We start from the raw sequence: 26,679 nt of genomic DNA, 5'->3' as shown, positions 1-26,679 counted from the left end.
GCCTGCATCTGGAAGGGTCAAATGAGATCATGGATATGGCCCCCTTCAGCTGCACCTATACTGCCTGTACATGGGAGCCTTGGGTCTGGGCTCAGTGGGCTCCTGGGCAGCTTCCCAGTAGAGAGTGCAAAAGGGAATTTGGATCTTACAGCTGCAGGCTAGCTCAGTCATTAAGATTGTAGGGGCTTTGGGGTTCAACTAGTTCTGGATTCTAATCCCCACTCTGTCACTTACTAGCTGTGTGGCATTCACAAATGACTTAACTTGATTGAGCCTTCATTTTCTCATCAGTAAAATGGGAATAATAAGGCACCTGGCTCCATCAGAATTTATGAGGTTAAAGCACCATGCATGGCGCAAAGTAAGCGCTCAGACAATGGCTGCTGTTGTCGTCATTGTCATTGGCCCACATATCTACATCCAATTTTTCATGGGCTTTATCCATTTTAAGATGCATCCACCCCTAGACTTAACTTTCTCCTTTCTGCTGCTGTTATTAAAATGCCTTTTTATTGATTTTACACATAATGTTAAGTGCTTTAAACCCATATTTTTGTATTTTCCAAATAAGATGGTCCTTATACCTATATAATGGATGACTCCTTCTCCCATCAGCCTTGCTTTTAAATTATTCTAATCCTAGTCTTACCTACTGGTTTTGTTGCTATTTTGTAGCTGATAGTGAGAAATCTACAGTTTGAAGATGGAAAAATGATTCCCGCCTCTCAGTACTTTTCAGCGGGTGAGATGTCAGTGGTAGAACTTACACCTGAAGAAATGAAGGTGGCAGAGACCATCAAGGTGAACATGAGATGTCTTTACTGGTGGTTCCTTAATGTTCCTCTTGCTCTGCAAAACTGAAACTTATTTGTAATAGGCACCATCAGTTCTCAAAGTAGTGGGCTTAGAACTTTATTTCTTTTTTGTGTGTGTGTGTGTTAGTTGCTGTAGGAAATCAACCCCAAAATCTAAATGGCTCAAACACAGTATATAAAAATTTATTTCTCACTTACGTAAATAACCCACAGCAGTTCTAGATTGACATGAGGATTAGGGGTGGAGCTGGGAATTGGTGTTTAGTGGTGGAATCATTCAGGGGCCCAGGCTCTTCTATCTTCAAGGTTACCCTGGGGGTCATCTCCATTCCAGACAGACAGAAAGGAAAAAGAGCCCAGAGAATTTCTGGGAGGAGGGAGTTTCTCATGGGCCAAGCCTGGAGTGCACAAATCAATCCCAATCACATTATATTGGCTAGAAGTCCATCACGTGGCTGCACCTGACTTGAAGGGATGCTGGGAAATATAGTCAAGCTATGTATCCAAGAAGAAGAACCAAGATTGGTAAAGAGCTAGCCGCTCTACCACTGCGTTCTACCTGACACTTCCCTCATAAAAATTTCCCTTTTTGCGTAGGCCATATGGGCTGGAATTTTAAGCAACATCTCTGTTATTGAAGACTCAACGGACTTCTTTAAATCTGGAGGAGGATCAGTAGATGTTGCCAGGTAAAACCACCACCATACTGACTCACATCCCTTCACCGGCTCCTCTTTGACTTTGAAAATTGGATCCAAATTCTTTGTTCTGGGCTTTATCACTCTATCATATGTATGCTACACTTCTGTTTTCTTTATCTTTTCTTCTCCCATGGTCACACGCATATGTTTGTTCCTTTCTCTTTGCTATTGACCAGGAGTTGATTCCATATGCCCTGTATACCTAGAAAACCCACTCCTGTAATTTTTTTTTTCTATTTTAAATTTGTACACCAATTTCTTAGCTGATTTTTCCTCCAGCATGACATTGAAATTGGGAAGTTCTGAAGTGAGATAGGTGATAATGTTAATCAAGAATGTCCTATGCAGTCTGATCCAGGAGGATACCTGATGATGATTACACTTTCCCCAAAATCTATTTTCTCCTATCCCCCCAAATTACCCAGTAAGACAGAGCTAAAAGGAGGGTTATCAGGCTACTTGCAAGAGTAAGGATAATCACCTTTTAGTCAGAATTTCTGTACAGAGGTTTACAGCAAGTTGAAAGGCCTAGAGTCCTAGAAAGTGCCCCCATGTGACAAGAAAGGAGTCCCTGGGTGGTGCAAACGGTTAACGTGCTCAGTTGCTATCTGAATGGTTAGTGGTTCGAATCCACCCAGAGATGCCTCGGAAGAAAGCCCTGGCGATCTACTTCTGAAAAAAAAATCAGGCATTAAAAATGGAGCACAGTTCTACTCTGACACACATGAGGTCACCATGAGCTGGAATCAACTTCATGGCAACTAGTTTTGCAAGAAAACTATACCAGTATCGTAATAGTGCAGAATCTTTCAGAGGTGTTTTTTCTTTGAGCAACTGGGATAACAACACTGTTGAGAAATAACCAGGGGCTGTGAGGTCCCTTGGTGTTGGGTGCAGAGAATACAGGGTAAGGGGATTTTGATCCTAGACAGGGGAGAGAAGGCCACACGAGGGCCATTCACTGTTTAAACAAGATAACACATCTCCCTCCTCTTGATATCTTTCATATCAACAAAATGAGTGTTCCTGATGAATATTCTGTTTATACATCCATTCACTCACTTATTTAATAAAATTTATTGAATACCTACTACATATCAGGAAAAGTTTTTGGACTGGGGATAGTGTCGTGAATAAGACCAGGTCTCTGCATTCATGAGGTTTTTATTCCAGTAATTAAAAGTAGTCATCTCAAGAACAAATAGTAAAATCAAAAATCAAGAGTTTTGGTTCCTCAAATAACAGCTTTCTCAGCTATGATAAGTTACTAGAAACTTCTAATTTGTCCAACTAAAAATTTTGATACTGTACTATTAATACTATTTTTTTCCTAACAAGATATCCTGCAGGAATTACCCATTTCCTGTCTTAGTGTCTGACTTACCGTAATCATCTGATATTATTACCGTGAATGACCAAGGCACCTCATCTTTTTTACAGAATAAATGACTGAATAATAACTCTGACAAGCTTTTTATGCTTTACCTAGCACACTATTGCTATTTAAGAAATGTTAAGTAACAGCTGTAATCTGACAAATTAACAGTGAAAATCAAGGATTAGAAAGGACTCCCAAAAATTATATTGTCCTACTGCATGGTTCTAGCTTGTACTTTCTTTAACCATGTAAAACAAACAAATGTCTGTTTTATTCTTAGATATGATCTAGAGAAAATATTCTACAGTATGACTTTAGTTTCTCATAGTTCCTTATATAGTTAAGAAATTTCCTTTACTTCTTATTTCTTGAGTACATTTGGAAAAAAAGGAACTGACCTTATATGCCCCTTAGAATCTTGCTTGCAAGTAACTAAAATGTTTTTTGCCTTGATTTATTTTTAGCCATGTATAAAATTAAAAACAAAACAAGTAAAATTTTCCATTGCCCTTCAAGACAAATTAAAATTTTTTTTTCTTTCCATCTGTTTTATCAAATTTTCTGATTATTATCACAGAAAATCTCATAGGATACAAATAGGCATATGACATAAGTCTTACTTCAAAACAGCTTGACAAATGCTAATAACACAATTCCCCCAAACTCTTTTTTAAAAATGTAAGTAACATGAGCTGGTTCTTACTTTAAGGTTGGTTGAAGAGATCAGACAGAAATGTGGTGGGCTTCAGTTACAGAGTGAAGATGTTTATATGGCCACCAAGTTTGGAGACTTCATCCAAAAGGTCGTGAGGAAACTGAGGGGAGAAGACCAAGAAACGGAGCTGGTAGTAGATTATGTAAGCCTTTTCTTTGGTGTTTAAAATCCAAATTATTAAGATTCATATACTCTAAAAGAAAGCTGTATCTTTCATCCATTTTTTTTTTTTTTTTTTTACTTTTTAAAGTAACAGATCTATTGGAAATAGCTCTATTGCAAATATTGCAAATATTTTCTCCCATTCTGTGGGTTGTCTTTTCACTTCCTTGATAATATCCTTTGATACACAGAAGTTTTTAATTTTGATGAAGTCCAATTTATCAATTTTTTTCTTTTGCCACTTGCTCTTTTGGTATCATACCTAATAAATCATTTCCTAATCCAATACCACAGCGATTACTGATATATTTTCTTCTAACAGTTTTATTGTTTAGCTTTTATAGATAGAGATATGATCCATTTTGAGTTAGTTTTTATATGTGATGTGAGGGAGTGGTTAAATTTCATTATTTTGCATGTGGACATCCAGTTGTCCCAGAACCATTAGTTGAAAAGACTGTTCTTTCCCCCATTGAATTGTTTTGGCACCCTTGTTGAAAATCAATTGATCACAAATATAAGTGTTTATTTCTGGACTCTTAATTCTATTCCATTGATCGGTATGTGTATCCTTATGATAGTACATCACTGTCTTGATTATTGTAACTTTATAGTAAGTTTTGAAATTGCAAAATGTGAGTCCTCCTACTCTGCTCCTCTTTTTCAAGATTGTTTTGACTATTCTGGGTCCCCTGAATTTCCAAATGAAATTTAGGATCAGCTTGTCAATTTCTGCAAAAATGGCAGCTGGGATTTTGATAGAGTTAAATCTTCAGATCAGTTTGAGGGGTATTGCCATCTTAATATTAAATCTTCCAATTCATGAACATGGGATGTCTTTCCATTTTATTTAAATATTCTTTAATTTCTTTCAATGATGTTTTGTAGTTGTTAGTGTTCTTGCACTTATTTTGTTAAATTTGGTGCTAGTTTTTTTTTTTTCCATGTTATTGTAAATTGAATTGTGTTCTTAACTCCATTTTAGGATTGTTCTTTACTAGTGTATAGAAATAACATCTATTTTTGTATATTGATCTTTTGTGAATTCTTTAGAATACAAGATCATATCATATGCAAATAGAGATAGTTTTACTTCTTTCTTTCCAATCTGGATGTCTTTTATTTCTTTTCTCTTGCTTAATTGCCCTGGCTAGAACCCCTAAAACAATGCTGAATAGAAATGGTGGGAGCAGACATCGTTCTCTTGCTCCTGATTTTAGGAGAAAGTATTCGTTCTTTCATCATTAACTATGGTATTAGCTGTGAGTTTTTCACAGATGCCCTTTATCAGGTAGAGGAAGTTTTCCTTCTACTTCCTAGTTTGTTGAGTGTTTTTTTAATCGTAAAAGGGTGTTGGATTTTGTCAAATGCTTTTTCTGTTCCTATTTAGATGGTAATGTGATTTTTTATTCTTTATTCTATGAATATGGAGTATTACACTGATTGATTTTCATGTTAGACCAATCTTGTATTCCTGGGATAAATCACAGTTAGTCATGTTGTATAATCCTTTTTATATGATGCTGGATTTGGTTTGATAGTATTTTGTTGAGGATTTTTGCATCTATATTCATAAGGCATATTGGCCTATAGTATTTTTTTCCCTGTGATATCTTTGTCTGGTTTTGGTATAACTTCATGGAATAAGTTGGAAAGTGTTCCTTTTTTCCTATTTTTTTGGAAGAGCTGTATAACTAAATGTTTATCAATTTCGTTGACTTTTCAAAGAACCCAACTTTTGGTTTTGTTGATTTTCTCTATACTCTTTTTCATTTATTTGGAAATACTTCATGGAAAATAAATACTTGGTATGGGGTAAGGCAAGATGTCCTCTTGCTATTTTTTTGTTTGTTTTTAAAGCATTGTCAGTTTCTCTCTATGAAATGATTTTTTAATAATTTTAATTTCCTTTTTAATACCTTGCATTGATACGGAATTCTATGCCAAAAATGCCTTTTCACAAATATTATCTCAATTAATCCTCACAGTAACCATATAAGACAAGTGTTAGTATCCTTATTTTACTGTTAAAGAAAAACTGAGGCTCATTGAAGTTAACTGACCAACCTAAGCCTACTTACTAGCCGATGATAGAGAGTAGAGTTTAGGCAACAGATATGTAACGGAGAGGAAGTGAAAATGGGGAGGAACTTAAAGGAAGAAAACTTAAAATGGCATCAGTGTAAAAAGAAACCTATTTACAAAGGCATTTTCAAGGATTTACATGTCTCTGGGTGGTGCAAACAGTTAAAATGTTTGGCTGTTAACCAAAATGTTGGAAGTTCGAGTCTACCCAGAGACACCTTGGAAGAAAGGCCTGGCAATCAACTTCCAAAAAATCAGCCATTGAGAACCCTATGCAGCACATTTCTACTCTGAAACACACGAGGTCGCCATGAGTCAGAGTGGACTCACTGGCAACTGATTTTTAAAGGAAACCAATGGTTGCATTTCATTGATGCTGCCACTAGATGGTGGTGTTTTCATTTTCTGGAGGTCTTTTGATTTATCTTTCATCAGTGTAAGGAAGAAAATCTGAGATCTTTATTAAACTCAGACTGGAGCACTTATGTCATAACAGATGCTACCTCCTGCTGTCAGTGGCCAAGCTGAGCACCCTGAGGCCCGCATCTTACATATGCTTGTCTCTTCTGGAATCGCATTGATGTAACTTCTCTCCCTGCACTAATGAATATGCTTCTTTATTGCTATTTGGTATCAAATGGATAAGCACAGAAATACACTGAAACTATTAATATAATCCTCTCAGGTTTCAAAGGAGGTCAATGAAATGACAGTAAATATGCCATATCAGTGTTTCATAAATGGACAGTTCATAGATGCTGATGATGGAAAGACTTACGACACTATCAACCCAACGGATGGATCTGTGAGTAATTATTTAGTGTGTGCAGTGGCCACTGGTCATGGATTTTTAGTTGGAGCCCTGGTGGCGCAGTGGTTAAGAAACTCGGCTGCTAATCAAAAGGTCAGCAGTTCGAATCCACCAGCTGCTCCTTGGAAACCCTGTGAGGCAGTTCTGCTCTGTCCTGTGGGGTCGCTATGAGTTGGAATCGACTCAACAGCAATGGGTTTGGTGTTTGGTTTTCACATGGTTATAAAACAGTCAGTCTTAAGAAGCTATTTTACTCTATCACCCTTTCTCCAAGCACTTAATATAAATGTGCTTCTTCCATTTTTTCCAACTACAGGCAGTTTTCCGTCGAGGTACGTACAATGGTTCATAATAACAAATGGGCATTACTTTGCAGTGTGCATCAAAACATTATTATTATCATTACTGTGTTATTATGTTTAAGATGTTTTAGTGTATCTGGAAGTGTTTCTTTAATGTTTTTGTGCATAGAATGGTACACTAGATACTAATACAAACATCTGATTAACTGCTGTTAGATACGAACCATACCTAACTGTTCCAATTTATGTACAAATTCGACAGGAAGACAGATTTAGGAACAGAACTCATTTGTAATCTGGGGACTGCCTGCATTCAATTCTGGCATTGCTGCTGTTGACTGCAGTAACCTATTTTATAGAAGAAATATTTGTGAAGAAGTTAAATAGTTAGCTATACCTAGGAAAATGAGAAGCACACCTCCACAAAAAGATGTCTGTGGAGAAAATTTTCAGACTTTTCAAACTCATGGCAAGAAATTTCACTTCTCTAAAACACCATTTCATTCTGTTATACATAAGGTCATTATGAGTCAGAGTCTGCTCTATGGACGCTAACAACAAGGCACTGAAAGGAATAAGTATAGTCTTCCTAAATGTGTCCTTCCATAGTATAGTATAACATGAGAAGCACCAGATTTCAGGCTCATAATTTGCATGTTAAAATTGTTTCTTTTTCTCTACTATATTACTAGATGTATTAATTTTCTGTTGTAAAATTTTGGATTTTATAAGTAATACTGTTATTTTTTTGTTAATGTAACAATAATTCCAGGAAACTTATTGTATATCTCTTATATAACCCATGTTTGCTCATCTTGAAATAGACAATATGCAAAGTATCCTATGCTTCGTTGGTGGATGTCGATAAAGCAGTCGCAGCAGCAAAAGATGCTTTTGAAAATGGTGAATGGGGACGAATGAATGCAAGAGAAAGAGGAAGACTGATGTACAGGTATTTTTTTGTTTTTTTTTAAAGGCAAGTTTGTTACCTTTGAATATTGGCTACCATTGCCAAGACTTCTGAGATTTCTTCAAAACATTCTAATATGTGCCTATTATAAAATTGTGTCTTGTTACTTGTATCATGTAAAATCCCATGCGTGTGAGTTCTTGATTTTTGCATTATTGCTTGTGTCAGTCAGGCTCCCAGTAGGACAAGAAGTTTAATGAAGGGACTATTTACAAAAATCTGGGCAAAGTCAAGGGAATCCAACAAGGGATAATGAAATGAAGCACACCATGGAGGGCTAGCAGTGGGCGGGCAGAAGCTGCTACTACTCCAAAGTCTAAAGAGACCAAGAGGGAGCTGTTACTAGAATCTGGCAAGATTTGTATCTGTAGGAGAGGACCACACTGCAGTGGTCTTTGATGGACGGACACAGCAGCCGCTAAACCACAGACCACTAGTGAGACAAAAAAAAAAAAAAATTGCCGTCGAGTCGATTCCAACTCATAGCAACCCTATAGGACAGGGTGGAACTGCCCCATAAGGTTTCCAAGGAGTGGCTGGTGGATTCAAACTGCCGACTTTCTGGTAGCAGCCGAGCTGTTAATCACTGCACCACCAGGCCTCTAGTGAGGGAGCCAGGGAAATTGAATTCCCCACTTTCTCCTCTGGCTCACTCACCTCCTGCAGGTGCTTCCCATTGGTCTCCTGTTGGCCAAACCTAGCCAGAGAGCAAGGGAGCCCAGGGGATTTAGTCTATAAAGGTCATCCTCCCAAGTCACAGAGCAGGGTGGAGAGTGGACATGGAGCAGCAAATGGAGAATACCCAGTTCCCTGTTGTTTACAAAGATAAAATTTAAACCTACTTGATGGATAGTGAGTAGGAGCAAGCAGAGAAAATACTAAGGCCTGGAGAGAGTTTTATAAATTGGTAACTAACTATACCAAGAGTAATTAAATTCAACCATAAATTCAGTTTCTACTTACCTAAAGCCCAATATCTGACCTTGGTCAAAAGATCTCTTAGAAGAGGACCTGGAAGAAACATTAGGGAGGGAGATTTTGAACCCATCTCTAGAACTGTCTACTAATGGAAGAAAGGAAGGAAAACTAATGGAGGAGATGAATGCAAAAGATGAATTTTTATTTTTTCATAATACAGTCCTGCATTTATCTTCCTATAGAAACTAGACACCAAACAGAAGTCTGCTGTGGTATTTGTGATTCAGTCTGTGTAATTCTATCTTGTCCTCTACAGTTAGTGGAAGAGGACCAATCGGAAATTCTCAAGTGTTCATGGACTCTCATGGGTTTCACTCTAACGTCTCCATGTATATTCATGGAACTGTCCACATTCCCACTGATTTCTGTCCTTGATCTCCTTGGATTACTGTGGCTGTAACCGTTGCACTTCTTATGCGTTTGTGAGGCAAGCTGTGCATGCTCCCAGCATCTTCTAGTTCTCGTTTGTAACCCTTGAAACAAAGTTTTCATGAAATTATTTGTTTAATGTCTGTCTTCCCTAAACCAAAAAAACGAAAAACCAAACCCATTGCCATTGAGTTGATTCCGACTCATAGCAACCCGATAGGACTGTCTTCCCTACTGGACCATAATCTCCATGAGGACAGAGACCTGGTCCCCTTGTGCTTACCTCTGAATATTAAGCCCTTAGTACAATGCCTTAAAAGTAATAGGAACTCAATCATATTTGTTGCATTAATTTCTCTCATTGGCCTTACAGACTTGCAGACCTGTTGGAAGAGAACCAAGAAGAGCTGGCGACCATTGAAGCCCTTGATTCAGGGGCCGTCTATACCTTGGCTCTGAAGACTCACATTGGAATGTCTGTGCAAACATTCAGATATTTTGCTGGCTGGTGTGACAAAATTCAGGTAAGCACAAATGTTGTCCCCATGTAGATCATTCCAAAAGGAAAAGGGATGAACATTTATTAGTTTGTACACTGTCAGAGCCACCTCTTATATAGGTTTTACTCATCTAATCCCCATAACAACCATGTGAGGTCATTGGATAGCTATTATCCCCTTATTACAGGTAAGGAAACAGAGGCTTGAAGATAATGAATAATTTGCCTGTGATTACATAGCAAGTAAACCATAGAGCCAGCATTTGAACTCAACATTTTCTGAACCAAAGGCTTAATGATATTCTTTGTGCTTTACTATAATGTCTCCTGAGGGCATGTAATAGTCTTCTAGACGTTTAGCAGGAAGCCTGGTGTCACGTAGGAATTGCAAACTCAAATGCCTATAGAGGCCAGAGAGCTAATGTAGGTGGGTGAAGCAGGCTGGGTGTAAGGAAATTTTTTATAAAGACACGGGTACAATAAATGTTTTGTTTTCCCTTTTACTATAAAAAAATAAATACCACAAGTGTGATGATAAATAGCAACAACACTTGGTCTCGGCCTTGGGAATACAAAAGGGAAAGACAGGGTGTGTGGCAAACAGCAAAATGCATGCTGCTCATAGACCCACAATAGCTACTGCAGTACCAGCCATCACACCCACGTTCCTAGCAGGAGAAGGAGGAAGTAGGGCAGAGGGAGAAAGGTAAAAAAGGACTTTAAAGAGCGTCCCCACTCTCCCAGTGCCTTGTGCTTACCTCTTCCGTTTGTCGTCTCTATCTGTTAGGAGAGTGGGAAACACAGTGTTTTATCTGGGCACATTGCTGCAACCAATATTAATATAGAATCAGAGATACCTGGGTGTCTTAGTTTCTGAGGGCTGCCACAACAAATACCACAAAGTGGGTGGCTTTAAAGACCAGAAATTTATTTTCTCATGGTTCTGGAGGCTAGAAGTCCAAATCAGGGTCTCAGCCATGCTGACTCTTTCATTGGGGCTTTGAAAGAGGAACTGTTCCATGCCTCTCTCCTAGTTTCTAGTGGCTGCTGGCAATCTTTGGCGTTCCTTGGCTTATAGATAGATCCTCACATGGTGTATTTTCCTGTGTTGTACTCTGTTTCTGTGTCTGTCCTTCTCTTCCGTAAGACACCACTCCAAAGAGATTAGGATTAGGACCCACCATACTCCAGTATGACTTTGTTAACTTAATTGATAATATTTGCAAGGAAAACCCTATTTCCCCAAACAAGGTCACATTCATCAGTGCAGGGGTTAGGACTCCAGTATATCTTTTTGGAGGGCACAATTCAATTCATAACACTTGGGTTCATGACTGAGCTTTGCCACTTACCAGCTGATGTTGTATAAGTTATTTTACCTCTTTGAGCTTACTTTCTTCATTTGTAAAATGGTCACAATAATACACACCTTGCAAGTTATGAGGATTAGAAATGTGTTTATAATATTACAAGATTAGAGAAGTATGCAATATAGCAGGTCTTGCACATATATGTGGTTTTTATTTTTGTTTATCCACAAAATCATGCATATATAGGTATTTAGTAATGTTGCTTCAGGTCCATCTCTTATCCTCAATTATGAAACCCAAATAACTCTGAAACTTGAAAATTTGTTTGATTGGTTCAAACTCATTTGGTACCCAAACCTGACCTGAACCAACATGAGTTTATTTATAACCTTTATTTATATCTCCTAGAGTGACTATTCATGTTTTACTGAATACATATTAATGTGTTTGATTATGGGGAACTGCCCGAGACCCTAATGGGGTATACATAATATATCATAAATGTAAGGTATATACACTATGTTTTTAAAATCCAAGAAATTCTGAATTCCAAAACACATCTGGCCCCAGGGTTTCAGACAACAGAGTATCACTTGTAGTAAACCAAACCCAAAACCAAACCCGTTGCCGTCGAGTTTATTCTGACTCATAGTGACTCTATAGGACAGAGTAGAACTGCCCCCATAGGGTTTCCAAGGCTGTAAATCTTTACAGAAGCAGACTGCCACATCTTTCTCCTGTGGAGTGGTTGGTGGGCTCAAACTGCTGACCTTTGGGTTAGCATCTGAGCGCTTAACCACTGTGCCACCAGGGCTCCTTGTATTAGTAACAGCAATAATATTTTATGTGGCAAAGCAAAGAAATAGCTTCAGTTAAAGATTACCATCATACATCAGTTGGGATTAAGTTTGGGTACATATAACAGAAAACTCAAATAAGAAGTTTATTTTTCTCTTGCTTTCAAGGAGTCCAAAGGCAAACAGTTGGGGCCAGTATGTGAGCTGCAAGCTCCTTTTCTCTGTGCTTTGCCATCCTTAATACCACATGACCTCCATCCTCAAGGTTGTCTCATGGTCTCATGATAGCCATTGCAGTGCCAGCCATCACAATCACACTCCTAGCAGGAAGAAGGAAGTGGGGGAGAGAGAGAAGGATAAAAGGACACTCTTTCTAGCTGAGTCAGCCTACTTTAAAGAGCAATCCACCTCCAGTGCCTTGTGCTTACATATTCCATTGGCCATCCCTATCTGCTAGAGAGACATGGAAATGTAGTGTTTTATCTGGGCACATTGCTGTCCCCAGTATTAATATAGGGGTTCTGTACTAAAAACAGAGGAAAGAATGGATATTGGGCAGGCAATTAACATTTTCTGCCACGCCAGGAAATTGGAAATGGAGGGTGACTAAATTAGAATTATGTTCATTCTCCTGTGTTTCATAGTTCTTTCAAGAAAGAAATAGAAGTTCCTTTTTGGTATAGATATATTTTTTATAAACAGAACACTGCCTTTTCATAGCAGCTAAGAAAAAATAATAGAGGAGAACAGTAAATGGATTCTTTCTTTGAGAAACTAATTTAAATTAATAAAATAAGTATCAACCTTTTTTACGCTTTAGGGTTCTACAATTCCAATTAACCAAGCCCGTCCAAATCGCAATCTGACCTTCACCAAGAAGGAACCACTTGGGTAAGACAAGAGGAGCTCCTCTGAGTGATCTGTATGTGTTGTGTTAATTTGAGACAACTAAGGATGTTATATTTTTCCTCTGCAGAGTCTGTGCCATTATCATCCCCTGGAATTACCCACTGATGATGCTGGCGTGGAAGAGTGCCGCATGTTTGGCAGCAGGCAATACCTTAGTGCTCAAACCAGCACAGGTAAAACACCAAGGGGCCAGGTGCAGAATCTCCTCTTCTCCTGTATACTTAAAAGCAGAGACATACATTTATAAATATTATGTCTTTAAACAGAAATGGAATTGTGTATCATAACCTCTTTTCATATATCATAGACATCTTTTCATATTAGTAAATATTCATTTTAATAGCTACCTATTACATTGTATGGATACGCCATAATTTGAAACCTCCATGACAGTAGAAGCAAACACAGTTTACTTCAGTGAAATATATTCAATTATATTGAATTTAAACTATAGTGAATTTCTACAGACTGATTCAATTCTTGCAAAATGTCAAATGCCCAACAATCAGGGAATTATTTAAATATAAGACATCAAAAGAGAAAGTATTATGTAGGCATTCAAATTTTAATTATTGAGAATATTCTAAAAATATGGAAGAAGAGGGAAGAGGATGCAAAAGAATTTATATAATTGTGGCAGCTATGTAAAAATGTATGCTTATGGGTAGCAAGGAAATAACTTAAAAAATAGTTCAGTTGGTGTTGTTAGTTGCCATCGAGTTGATTCTGACTCATGGCAACTCCATGTATTCAGGTGGTAGATTTCTCAAAAATCTTTTAATCATATGATAGCTTTTCAATGAACAAAATACATGGTAGGCAATGTAACACTGGCTGAACATTTACTATGCACAGTGCACAGTAGTAGGCGTCCTGGGGTGCACCAATCATGGAGAAAACTTCGTCTGTATTTTAGAAGAGTTTATAATTCATTCCCTATCAACATTTTTTAAATGTCTTCTTTTAGAACTTGAAAAGAATACAGTTTTATTGGGCATAGCTACATACTCTTCTCTTGTTTTACTCACTAAAAACAATTTCATTTCAAAAATAGGTAATACGTTAAAAATTTTCAAAATTCAAAAGGTGCAAAGAAGTAGACAGTGAAAAGTCTCCTTCCTATCCCTATTCCCCTAGCCAACCAGTTTACTGCCCCAAAGGCAATCAGTGTTATTCATTGTTATTTATTAGTTTCTTACGTATCTTTCCAGAGGTAGTCACTACATATACAAACATGCATACACACATATATGTTGTTGTTGTTAGCTGCTGTCCAGTTGGCCCCCGACTCATGATGAACCCATGCACAATGGGATCAGACTGTTGTGATCCATAGAGTTTTCATTGGCTGATTTTTTGGAAGTAAATTGCTAGGTCTTTTTTCCTAGTCTGTCTTAGTCTGGAAGCTCCACTGAAACCTGTTCAGCATCATGTCAACGTGCAAGCCTCCACTAACAGACAGGTGGTGGCCGCACATTAGGTGCATTAGTTGGGAACCAAACTTGGATCTCCGCGTGGAAGACAAGAATTCTACCACTGAACCACCACTACCCCCATATGTTATATATGTATTAAATAAATATAAGCTATATATATTTAAATACACCGGTAGTCCCCAACTTACAATGAAGTTCCGTTTCGATGACTCTGTTGTCATAAGTTCGTTCTGACATAAGTCAAATACATCATTTTTTTTGTTTTCATTATTACTGCCTTTTATTATCAGTATCTTCATAAATCCAATCTTTGTCTCCAAGGGTTGGAAATATTACATATAAACCTACAGATATATTTTAGTGCATATATACATACATAAAAAAATACACAAATCATAAAAATTTACTCCAACGATCAAGAAGAGTTGGCCAATGTTGGCCTTTTGTCAGTTGCAGTAATAACTCCACTCATGAAAAGTTCTGGATCATCTGGATTATCCATGTGAATGGGGATGGTGCCTCTAGTCAGAAAATTAGTAAGAGCTGTCTCTGTGGTCTTTTTCTTTTTTTCTTCATATATTTAGTGGTAACATTTCACTGCTTCCCGAATCTGCCTACTTTAGCAAAGTGATCAGCGTTTGGGCCCATGTTTTCAAGCCCCTGAAGCCCCTGATTTAGTTTAGAAAACGAAATCTATACACAGTGTTTTGAACAATAAATCATAAAATTGAACATCTGTGAGTGAACATCTGAGAATCATAACGTTAGCAAATTACTCATTGCAACATTGTATGCAGTATGAAAAGATGTACAAAAAAAAAAAACCACACAAAATGAAAGGTCGTAAATGCGGTTCATCATAATTCAAATACGTCGTAAGTCAGAGCCTACCACAAAAGGTAGCATTCTATACATACTTTCCAGGAAAAAAAAAAAATTCCTCCTTTTTTATACAGGTGAACGATATTCCATCATTTATTTAGACAATCCCTAATTTATGGATGTTTAGATTTTCCCATTCTTCTGCTATTATAAACTATGCTGCAGGTAATAACCTTGTACATGTGGTGTCATGCTCATGTGCTAGCATATCTGTAGGATACATTCCTAACAGCAAAATCACTAAGTCAAAAGGTACATGCATGTTGTGATAGATATTGACAAATTTCCTCCTGTAGAAGTTGTACCAGTTTATACTTCCACCAGCCTTGTAACACAGTGCTCTTTCCCCAAACAGCACCACTCTTTTAAAAAAGCAAGAAGCTAGTAGAGTGAAGGGAGCCCTGGTGGCGCAGTGGTTAAGAACTCAACTGTTAACCAAAAGGTTGGCAGTTTGAATCCACCAGCTGCTCTTTGGAAGCCCTATGGGGCAGTTCTAGTCTGTCCTAGAGGGATGCTGTGATTTGGAATCAACTCAATGGCAACAGGTTTGGTTTTTTGGTTTAGTAAACAGAGAGAGGAGGCAGATAATCTTATCTAGTTGTCCTCAACATTAGAATCACCTAGAGTTCTTTTATAGGGTCGCTAGGAATCGAAATCAACTTTACGGCAATGGGTGGAGTTTTTTTTAAAAAATACTGATATGGGGGCCCCATTGGCAGAGATTTTGATTTAACTGGTCTAGCTTGGAGCTCAGGCACTGATATTTTTTAAAAGCTTTGCATTTGTTTCTCAGGTACAACCAAGACTGAGAACACTAAATGATATCTAATGAGAATGCTAATCATCAACCCAATGACAGTGTCATGAAACAATGTGTATACATTTTCGAATGAAAAGTTAACTTGAGCGTAAACTTTCATCTAAAGTACAATAATAAAAAGAAAAAAGAAAAAAAGAAACCCCAATGGTTGTTTTCCAAAAATTGCAAATATCTATTGAGCGCATACTAGTTGTCATGTACTGTGCTAGGCATATATCAGGGATGAAGATGCATAAGGTTTCTGTCCCTGTGGAAATTTTTTTTTGTAAGTCTTTTTGTACTACATACAATGTTGCAGTGCGTGATTTGCTGATGTTATAATTCTCAGATGTTCACTCTCAGATGTTCAATTTCATGATTTACTGTCTTTGTCTGCAATTTAAAACTTTTAGTTTAATGAATTGATGATAGTTTTAATCCTGAGAAGACCCAAAAGTTGCCATTGTTAGGTTGGAGTTATCTTTTTATTTTATTGGATAATATTAGCGAATGAGGATATGAAATCATTCACAGTTTTAGGGCCTTATGTGAATGTCAGGAGGGCTGCATTAGATGGCTCTTCCTCTTTAATCTAGTTGTCTGCTTTCTTATGTGTATGAAAGATTCTTTCCTGGCTTCACACAGAAGAAGGTAGAGATTCCCATGGCCTGGGGTGGACTGGCCCAGGTCTGACAGGTTCTGACAAGTTGATTAATACTTAGCAATGACCTACTGTTGCCCAGCACAGTTAGATGCTTTCCCATATATCATTTAAATCTATACCTTATCTCATTTCAACAACACTTTGAGATAGGTACTATATAGGGATTATTAGCCTATTTTTGTTACTAAAGTTTGACACTTAGAGAGGTTAAATGACTTGCCCAAGGCCACCTGGATAGTGAGTGGGTGGTAGACTTGTGATTCAATATTGAGTCTTCTGATGTTAGACTTGTGTTCCTTCCCCTTCTAGACTGTGCTGATTCGTTAATGAGGCATCCTGCATTATAAGGCATGGTGATACCAATCTTTTTAAAACAGGGACTCTATATGCTGAGATGAGGACACTGGGCCAGAAACTTCCCGGGTTTAAAAGACTTTCTAATTATAAATTAGAAGTGAAACATTCTTTCATGCTGTTAGGTTACACGACGATCTCTTAACTTTGAAATCATGCATTCCTATCAGGAAAATATTTATAAATTATATACACGTTGTTGTTGTTAGGTGCCACTGAGTCAGTTCCAACTCATGGTGACCCTATGCCCAACAGAACGAAACACTGCCTGGTCCTGCGCCATCCTCACAATCGTTGTTATACTTGAGCCCATTGTTGCAGCCACTGTGTCAATCCATCTTGTCGAGGGTCTTCCTCTTTTTCACTGACCCTATACTTTACCAAGCATGATGTCTTTCTCCAGGGACTGGTCCCTCCTGATAACATGCCCAAAGTACGTGAGGCAAAGTCTCACCATCCTTACTTCCAAGGAGCATTCTTGCTGTATTTCTTCTAAGACAAACTTGTTCATTCTTCTGGCAGTCCATGGTACATTCACTATTCTCCGCCACCACCATAATTCAAAGGCATCAATTCTTTCTTCAGTCTTATATATATGTACTACCATATTCTGTCCATTAAACCAACCAGTTGCTGTTGATTGTGACTTACGGTGACCCCACGTGTGTCAGAGTAGAACTGTGCTCCATCATGTTTTAAGAGGCTGATTTTCAGAAGTAGATAGCTAGTCCTTTCCTCCAAGGCACCTGGGTAGACTTAAACCTCCAATCTTTCGTTTAGCAGTGTTAACTGTTTGAACCCAGGGGCTCCTATTATGTCCATTAAAAGCATGTAAAACTAATAGAAATTTAAAAGGATAAAATAAAGATGACACAATTTGCTGTATTTTATATATTAAGGTATTAAAAAAACTTTTTATTCTTACTTAAAAATAATTATTATTAATCTAAGATAGTTACTTTTTACATATCTTCCTAATCAGAATGACTTCATACCAAGGTATACTAATATACACTTTGGGAGAGGATCATCTTTAACTATAACCAGTTGCCATTGAGTCAGTTCTGACTCGTGGTGACCCCATGAGTGTCAGAGCAGAACTGTGCACCATAGGGTTTTCAGTGGCGGATTTTTCAGAAGTAGATTGCCAGGCCTTTCTTCCTATTTTTAACTATAGCAGATATAAATCTACTATTTTAAACAGTCTTCTTGATAATTTCAAATGTTTTGGCCAACTTCTTATTGAGTCTAATTAGACTGCCATTGTTTAAACCTTATAATGTGGCTATCGCAGACCTGTTACTAGAAGGCGAAAAGTGTTAGCCCTGCCTTTTTCTTGTTGTTTGCTGTGTTTGCCTTGTTAGTATAACCATTTATTGTGCAGTTTTTATGCAAGATTCTTTTTAGGCCACTTGTCCATTTGATGAATGTTGGCTTCGTTAAAATAACAAGATAATCTGTGAATCCATGTGAACTTCAACATATGGCAATATTCTGACAGTAAATGAGCACATGAGGAAACACTGTCATGCCCTTGGCCTTGTGAGTTCCTCTTCTCTCCTTGGACCCTACATCCCTTTGTGACCCATGATCTGAACTTCATTCAGACTGAGAGCACCATTACCCAGCCATATAATAAATATTAGTTATGTTTAATTTATTTTATATATCTGTCAGTTAAAAATATATAAATAAAACTACTACTATTTTCTTTTCACACCTCAATGGATCTTTTTGCACACTCCGTATTTATAGACCCAGGTAGCAAAGTACTTAATTGGCATGGGTTTTTAAGAGAGTGAAAATATTACTTTCATTTTGCTTCTGAGATATACACTGTTCTGTGTTTAAAATGAGATCTATTTTCTGCCACTTTTTGTGTAAGAAAGAAGGGGAAAGGTGAAAATATGTATCCGCTCATTTGCGTAAAAAGAACCATAGGAAGAATAAACTGGAGACTAGTGAGACTGATTATCTCCAGGACGTGGAAGGGGGTCAGGGGAATGACACTTCTCTGAATGTGCCTTTTTGAGCAGTCCGAACTATTGGAAGTATGTTTCCCGTAACCAAAACAACCACAACAAAAGATAAGAAATATCATCAACACAGATGGGGCAAAAACCTTAAAATTGAATACAGACAAAAACAAATTAATCAAGCCATATTTCAAATGAATAATGTAACTGCAATGAAGAGGGTGGGGAAGATATAACCCAAGTAACTTTTGAAAGTGGGATTTGGACTATATGTCCTCAGGCAGACTCCAGAGATATTTCCAAAGAAATATTATACTCTAGTTAGTAGGCTTCTTTTTCATAGGGATGGCTTAGCAATTCTGAAAGTACTTTCTAATTGTAGGGTTGATCAAATAAGTAAATATGCTATGAATAATGGGAGCCATTTTTCTCACTGTTTGAGAGGGAATTATAAATATGACAAGGAGGAATGATAGAATGGACCCTGAAGTAATGGATGGCGGTATTAGTGTAAACTCATGGATTTTAATATATTGGATAACTAGGTAAAGAAATGGATATAGATGTATGTATGTGGGTATGTAGATACAGATACAGATATATGTGTGTCTGGAGTCCCTGGGTGGTACAAACGGTTACTGCGCTCGGCTGTTAACCAAAAGGTTGACTGTTGAAGTCTACCCAGAGGCACTTCAGAAGATAGGCGTGGTGATCTACTGCTGAAAAATCAACCATTAAAAACCTCATGGAGCACAGTTCTACTCTGACACATATGGAGTTGCATGAGTCATACTCCACAGCAACTGGTTTTTGTTTTGTTTTGTTTTCAATATGCATGTCTATGTATATACAGACGTCTGTTTCCCAGCTCTGTCTGCTAAGAGGGCCTAGAAGCAGTGATACCCCCAATAGTGCCCAGATCTTGGTTCCTAAATATCATTAACCTCTAAAGGGAACCTGGGCTCCTTGGAGAATGGCTGGAGCAGGGAAAATACAAGATGAGCTTGGAACTCGTTGGGCCAAAAAGTAAGGAAATGCTCAAAGAATGATAAGGACATGTCAGAAGGATACCAGAACCAGATTAAAAGGGTTCCCACTGGCCAAAAATGGATCAATTTGAATATCTAAATAAATAACAATAGAAAAAATTATAATCTCTTGACTAAAGAACCATGAATCCACACTGATATTAATGAATTAATTAGTTAATTAACTAAAGAGAAGGGAGTGAAAAGACAACTAATCAAAAAATCATCATTTGGCAACTATCATAATAATAATTGACTCAGGCAAGAATCATCAATGGATAATAAAAATAGTGGATAAAGGTTTGAAGAGTAACCAGATGTTTAAATAGCCTCAAAGCATACAGTGGTAAGCCTGGCAGACCACCTTTACCAAAAGATCAAAGTTACCATTCCCATTATTGGGACTATTTGACAGCATGTGCCCCCTGATGGGACACACTGAGAAGAACTCAGCATCACTTCAGTGGTATTTCTGCAAAAAGTGCCTGACTTGAATCTAACTGTGAGGAAGCATCAAACAAATCTAAATTAAGGGACGTTGTACAAATTAACTGGCCTGTACACTACAAAAATGTAATATAATGAAATATATTTAAAAAAAAAAAAACTCAAACTGTTCCAGATTAAATAAAGGAGACTAAAGATACATGATAACTAAATACAGTTCATAATCTTGGATTTTCTTTTGCTATGAAGGACATTATTGGGACAATTAGTGAAATTTGTATAAGGTCTATAAATTAGGTAATAGTATAATATCAGTTGTTAATTGTCCTGATTTTGATCATCGTATTGTGGTTATATAAGAGAGTTCCTTATTTTGAGGAAATGCACACTGGAGTATAGTATTTACAGGCAAAGGGGCATGTCTACATCTTAAACCATTTAGAAAAACAAATGTATGTGTATATCCAGAAAGAGAATAAAACAAATGTAGTAAAATGTTAACATTTGAGGATTTGGGGGAGGGTATATAAGAATTCTTTGTATTATTTTTGCAACTTTGCTATCAGTTTGATATTAAATCAAAATTTTAAAAACAGAAAAGGTAAAATAAAAAATAAAATGCACTCTAATGCAGCTATAAAGTAAAAACTGAGTACTGGACTAAAAGACAGGACTGGCAGATTCTGAAGAAGGTCATTGTTGTCTGTTTCTGTTCAGGTTACGCCCTTGACCGCTTTGAAGTTTGCAGAGCTCTCTGTTAAAGCTGGCTTCCCAAAAGGGGTAATCAACATAATTCCAGGCTCAGGTAACCATTAAATAACCCGCTTTGTTAGAACCAATGAATGGTATGGGGTTAGCTGAATGACTGTTTTCCCACTGCAGTCTTGTCCTGAATTATAACTATATCAAAACTAAATACAGTTTACCAAACAGTTGACTTAAGGATAAAGACACTTACAATGTGCTAGAATCTTAAAGTAGAAGTATACTGGAGGGTGGCACGGATTGTACAACATTGTAAAACTACCCGAAGGTGGTTCATTTTAGTTTTCAAAAAATACTTTGGAAGATAAAAACCAAGGCGTACCCATCATCTCTTGGGCTGACAACTGCATGGAGGGTCTCATGTCAGATTTTTGTCAGTTTGCAATTAATACAGAAAATGTACAACTTAAGGTTCCAATGAGAGCTTAGAAATGTACATCAATGAATTCAAACCCACCATAGGTAGAACTTGAGTAGTGTTTTCATTTACTTTTTATTCCCGACTTCTACAGGTGGCATAGCAGGACAACGCCTTTCTGAACATCCAGACATCCGCAAACTTGGTTTCACAGGTTCCACTCTTATTGGCAAACAGATCATGAAAAGGTATTGGTTTTAGTGTGTCAATTTGCTGCAGATCCTGTTAAACCAATTTTTTAAAAAATAGGATGATTTTGGAGGGAGACAAACCACATCAAATTTAGAAGAGAAATTTATTGATCACTGCTGGATATTTAAATATAATAAAACACTTTCCCAAATGTTAAAGCCCACAGTCATTAAAACTAGAACTATATCAAAACTCTACACTCCACTGGTAGCCTGAACATTCCAGCACACACACAAAAATTTTTTTGCACTAAAGTTGCAGCCCAAATTATTTCTTGGAGCATAGGTAAGAAATTAAAAAGGCATATAAATGACAAATCTGGATTATTTATAAAAGGAACTCCTAAAAAGCAATAACATTAATTAAAAAAAAATTGTAAACAATCTAAACGTCCAGAATAAGACAGTGGTTAAAGTATGTCAATGTAATGGACTACTGTGCAGTTACTATGTTCATGGAGAGTGTTGAATAACATAGAAAGTTGTTATTAAAATGGCAAGTGGAAAGAACAATAAAGCATTAAATTGTATATATTGGGTGATCAACTATGTTAAACAAAACAAAAGCTGTGTTAGTGCACAGACCCAAAATAGGTATATAAAAATGGTAAAAACAATTATCATTGAGCCATGGAATGGAATTATGTGATTTTTCTTCCTTCTGCGTTTTTGATAGTATTTTCCAAATGTTTTAAACAAGAATACTTTTATAAGAAGGAGAAAATAACCAACACACTTTTAAAAATTGATAATTGTTTCCCAGTGCTGCAGAATCTAATTAGAGGTGAAATTCCCTTGCCAGGCCTTTATGTTACCAATATCTATATATTCCTATATCTAAACAAACTGGATTTTCCTATGTTTCCTATTGTTTGACTACAGAATTTTCAAAAACTTTTTATTATGGGAAATTCTAACATACACAAAGCACATGGTGTAGCATAATGAACTCCCATGTGTTCATCTCCCAGTTTCAACGATCAGCGCCATTCTACCATTCCTGCTTTATCTTTGAATAAATTTGTTAATATTGCTGAGGTGCAATCTCATTATCTGTAAAAGAGATAGCTTACATCTCATCCAGGATATGTGGAGATTAAATGAGATAAAATCTAGGAAAAACTTAAAAGTCTCTTCAGCGTAGCAAGTGCTCAGTAAATAGTAACTATTGCTACTACAGCGTTTATCACAATTGTCACTTCCTTACAGGATTATTCCTTTTAGATATGGCATTATGTATTTCGTACCTAGTGGTCATATATGGTTAGAGAAAGCAAGTGAGTGAGCAAGATAGAGACTATTGCTGATCTTTTATTTCTTTTCCAGCTGTGCTGTGAGTAACTTGAAGAAAGTTTCCCTTGAGCTTGGTGGCAAATCCCCACTTATAATTTTCAATGACTGTGAACTTGACAAGGCAGTGCGAATGGTAAGAGTGGGTCAAATCCAAGTAACCGGGTACCTGTTTCTAAAACACATTTGACTTCTTTATTTATCTGAGGTCTTGAGATTTGGTTTTGTCTAGTCATAAATAAAAATTCTCTTTATGTTTAGATTTGGGAATATTCAGAGCACTTAATTTTTTAAATAAAGTTTTTATAATTTGTCTCATTAAAGTGTTTTTAAAATGCAATGTAAGTCATAACAGTCATATCAAAAAGTTCAAAAGATGTTCTGGTGGTGCTTCTGACTCTTTCATTCCCCTCAACATCCCACCCCATCAACCTGAACAGCTCTGCCTCTGTTTTCTTTTTAAATTAATTTTATTAGTATATCAAGGGGATGCAAGTTGAATTTAGTCCAGGTGTGGTTGGAAACAAATCAGTATTCTTAATAGTTGGCATGGTTATTTGGATATAAGTTTTCGATGTATCTTAAGACTATAAGCCATGTGCCTGTTTGGTAAAAATGGCTTGGGTGTTAAACATATTGGTAGTTGAATTTTATTCAGAATGACAGGGTATCTGAGCTTTAATGATTAAACACCATTATATACTTATTTTTAGGCCTGTTAACTTAGGAATATGCATTAATATTACCTATACTCTATAAATATTTTTAGTAATTTATTTTTGTTTTTGTATACACAGCAAAACATACACCAATTCAACCATTTTTACATGTACAGTTCAGTCACACTGAATACATTCTTCAAGTTATGCAACCATTCTCACCCTCCTTTTTTGAGTTGTTCCTCCCCTGCTAACATAAACTCACTGCCCCCTAAGCTTCCTATCTAACGTTTCAAGTTGCTGTTGTCAGTTTGATTCCATATAACTAGTTCTTTAAAAGAGCATGATGATCAAGGGAGACATTCTTAATTAATTAAGCTAAGTATTGTTTGGTTTAAAGAAGACTTCAGAGAATATTATTGATTTAATGTGGCAGCTCCTCTTTGAACAAGTTCCCAGCTACTCCCTCAGAGTTAGTAATGCCCTTGTTTGTGCACCTAGGACAATTATTAAATGTGAGTGAAAGTGATGTGCTCATTAAGAGCTAATGAGTAGTACCCCATGCCCTCTTTTCCTCTGCCACAGCAACCAGCAATATTCCAGTGTTCCAGAGAGTGGCTGCTATGTCAGCCTGGGTCCTGGAGTCAGAATAGCATGGAGGTCATGGACAGGTAGCACACAAGATTTGCTGATTAAAGAAACTGATCGTTGGGGATTGCTTGTTACTGCAGTATTAACTCACCTATACTAATTGATACATTCTGTTTTAGACCCACTATATTATTCTTTTTTTAATTTTACTGTGCTTTAGGTGACAGTTTACAGCTCAAGTTAGTTGCTCATTCAAAAATGTATACACATATTGTTTTGTGACATTGGTTGCAATCCCCACAATGTGACAGCACACTCCCACTTTCCACCCCAGGTTCCCTGCATCCATTCGCCAAGTTCCTATCCCTTCCTGCCTTCTTGTCTTGCTTTTGGGCAGGAGTTGCCCATTTGGTCTCATATATTTGATTGAACTAAGCAGCACATTCCTCACGTGTGTTACTGTTTGTCTTATAGGCCTGTCTAGTCTTTGTCTGATAACTGGGCTTTGAGAGTGGTTTCAGTTCTGAGTTAACAGAGTGTCCAGGGGCCATAGTCTTGGGAGTTCCTCCAGTCCCTGTCAGACCAGTAAGTCTGGTCTTTTTTCATGAATTTGAATTTTGTTCTACATTTTTCTCCCACTCTGCCTGGGACTATCTGTTGTGATCCCTGTCAGAGCCATCTGTGGTATAGCTGGGCACCATCTAGTTCTAGGCTCAGGCTGATGGAGGCTCTGGGTCATGTGGTCTTTTAGTACTCTGGGCTAATATTTTCCTTGTGTCTTTGGTTTTCTTCATTCTCCTTTGCTCTGGATGGGATGGGACCAATAGATGTATCTTAAATGGCCACTTGCAAACTTTTAAGAGCCCAGATGCTACTCTCCAAAGTAGGATATAGAACATTTTCTTTATGAACTATGTTATGCCAATCGTCCTAGATGTCCCCCAAGACTATGGTCCCCAGCCCCCAGCCTCAGCAACTCAGTCCCACAAGGTGTTTAGATGTGTCTAGGAAACTTCTATGCCTTTGCTTTGGTCAAGTTGTGCTGACTTCCCCTATATTGTGTGCTGTCTTTCCCTTCACCAGCATTCACACTTGTCTACTATCTGGTTAGTGATTTCCCCTCCACCTTCATAACCATCAAAGAATTTTTTTTTTTTTTCTGTGTGTAAACCTTTTCTTGAGTTTTTATAATAGTGGTGTCATACAATATTTGTCCTTTTGTGGCTGACTTATTTCACTTAGCATAATGCCCTCCAGATTCATCCATGTTGTCAGATGTTTTGTGGCTTCATCATTGTTCTTTATTGTTGCATAGTATTCCATTGTGTATATGTACCATAATTTGTTTATCCATTCATCTGTTGATGGGCATTTAGGTTGTTTAGATTTTTGCTATTGTGAATAGTACTGCAGTGAACATGGGTGTGCATATGTCTATTCGTGTGACGGCTCTTATTTCTCTAGGATGTATTCTTAGGAGGGGGATTGCTGGATCATATGGTATTTCTATTTCTAGCTTTTTAAGGAAGCACCATATTGTTTTCCAAAGTGGAATGTTAAATGGTACAACCACTTTGGAAAACAATCTGCTTCTGTTTTACAAATTGGCTTTCTGGTAAGATTTTCTATACACAACAAAGAGTTCCATATAAAAACATAATTGGCAATGTCAATTTCCTGGTCTTAACAATGTGCTATGGTTTTATAAAATATCATCATGGGGAAAGCTGGGTGAAGGGAACACAGGAACTCTTGTACTATTTTTGTACCTCCTTGTGAGTCTTAAACTATTTCAAAGTGTAAAAAATTATTTTTAAAAAACTTAAAGGTTAAAATAAAAACCATTTGCCTATTCCTCATTCTTCATTTCTGAGATATGGGCAGACAAGAGCCAATGCTGGACATAGATTGTGCCAACACCCCTTAAACTTCTGGTGAAAGCTTATGGTCTTCCCAGTTCCGTGCTATCTATCTTCTAGCCTATATACTGAGTCAAACCTGTTCTCCGTTCCCCATGAATGCAAGCTTAATGAACACTCACAGCAAAATCTTGCTACATAAGGGAACCAAAGAAAACAGAGTGGTCTGGAAGTTGAAGGGCAAGCATTTCTGTGGCCAGGACCTGTGGGGTGGCCCATCTGAGGTTTCAGTGACAGACAATGTCTGTAGGTACATGGACCAATGTCAGGAGTCAGAACTTTCTTGGATGTCTGGATTTCTGAGAGTCTTCCAGACAGATGCCTGGGAAAAAGACACAAAAGGGAATAGGGGTTTTTAGTCCACCATAGTCCATTATATTTTTAGCAGCATCAAGCTGAATATTACACTTTTTTTTTTTTAATTTATTTTATTTTATTTTTTATTGTACTTCAGGTGAA

At 37.2% G+C, this 26,679-nt stretch overlaps 1 protein-coding gene across 3 annotated transcripts in view; it reads left to right on the top strand.

The window, feature by feature from the left end:
* ALDH1L2 (aldehyde dehydrogenase 1 family member L2) overlaps positions 1–26,679 on the top strand; it is an 85,961-nt gene that overhangs the window by 43,154 nt on the left and 16,128 nt on the right. For all 3 annotated transcript variants that reach the window (XM_004373782.2, XM_023728996.1, XM_023728994.1), the window contains 11 exons: positions 676–801; positions 1,413–1,504; positions 3,604–3,751; positions 6,542–6,661; positions 7,794–7,921; positions 9,660–9,810; positions 12,713–12,783; positions 12,869–12,974; positions 21,105–21,192; positions 21,665–21,758; positions 23,088–23,187. In XM_004373782.2, coding sequence (XP_004373839.1) covers positions 676–801; positions 1,413–1,504; positions 3,604–3,751; positions 6,542–6,661; positions 7,794–7,921; positions 9,660–9,810; positions 12,713–12,783; positions 12,869–12,974; positions 21,105–21,192; positions 21,665–21,758; positions 23,088–23,187 — 1,224 coding nt within the window. The remainder of the gene's footprint in view (positions 1–675; positions 802–1,412; positions 1,505–3,603; positions 3,752–6,541; positions 6,662–7,793; positions 7,922–9,659; positions 9,811–12,712; positions 12,784–12,868; positions 12,975–21,104; positions 21,193–21,664; positions 21,759–23,087; positions 23,188–26,679) is intronic.

Source organism: Trichechus manatus, unplaced genomic scaffold, assembly GCF_000243295.1.
Source record: "Trichechus manatus latirostris isolate Lorelei unplaced genomic scaffold, TriManLat1.0 scaffold00027, whole genome shotgun sequence".
Classification (NCBI taxonomy): Eukaryota; Metazoa; Chordata; class Mammalia; order Sirenia; family Trichechidae; genus Trichechus; species Trichechus manatus.
The sequence above is the reverse complement of the archived record's forward strand: the minus strand, read 5'-3'. Positions and strand labels throughout refer to the sequence as shown.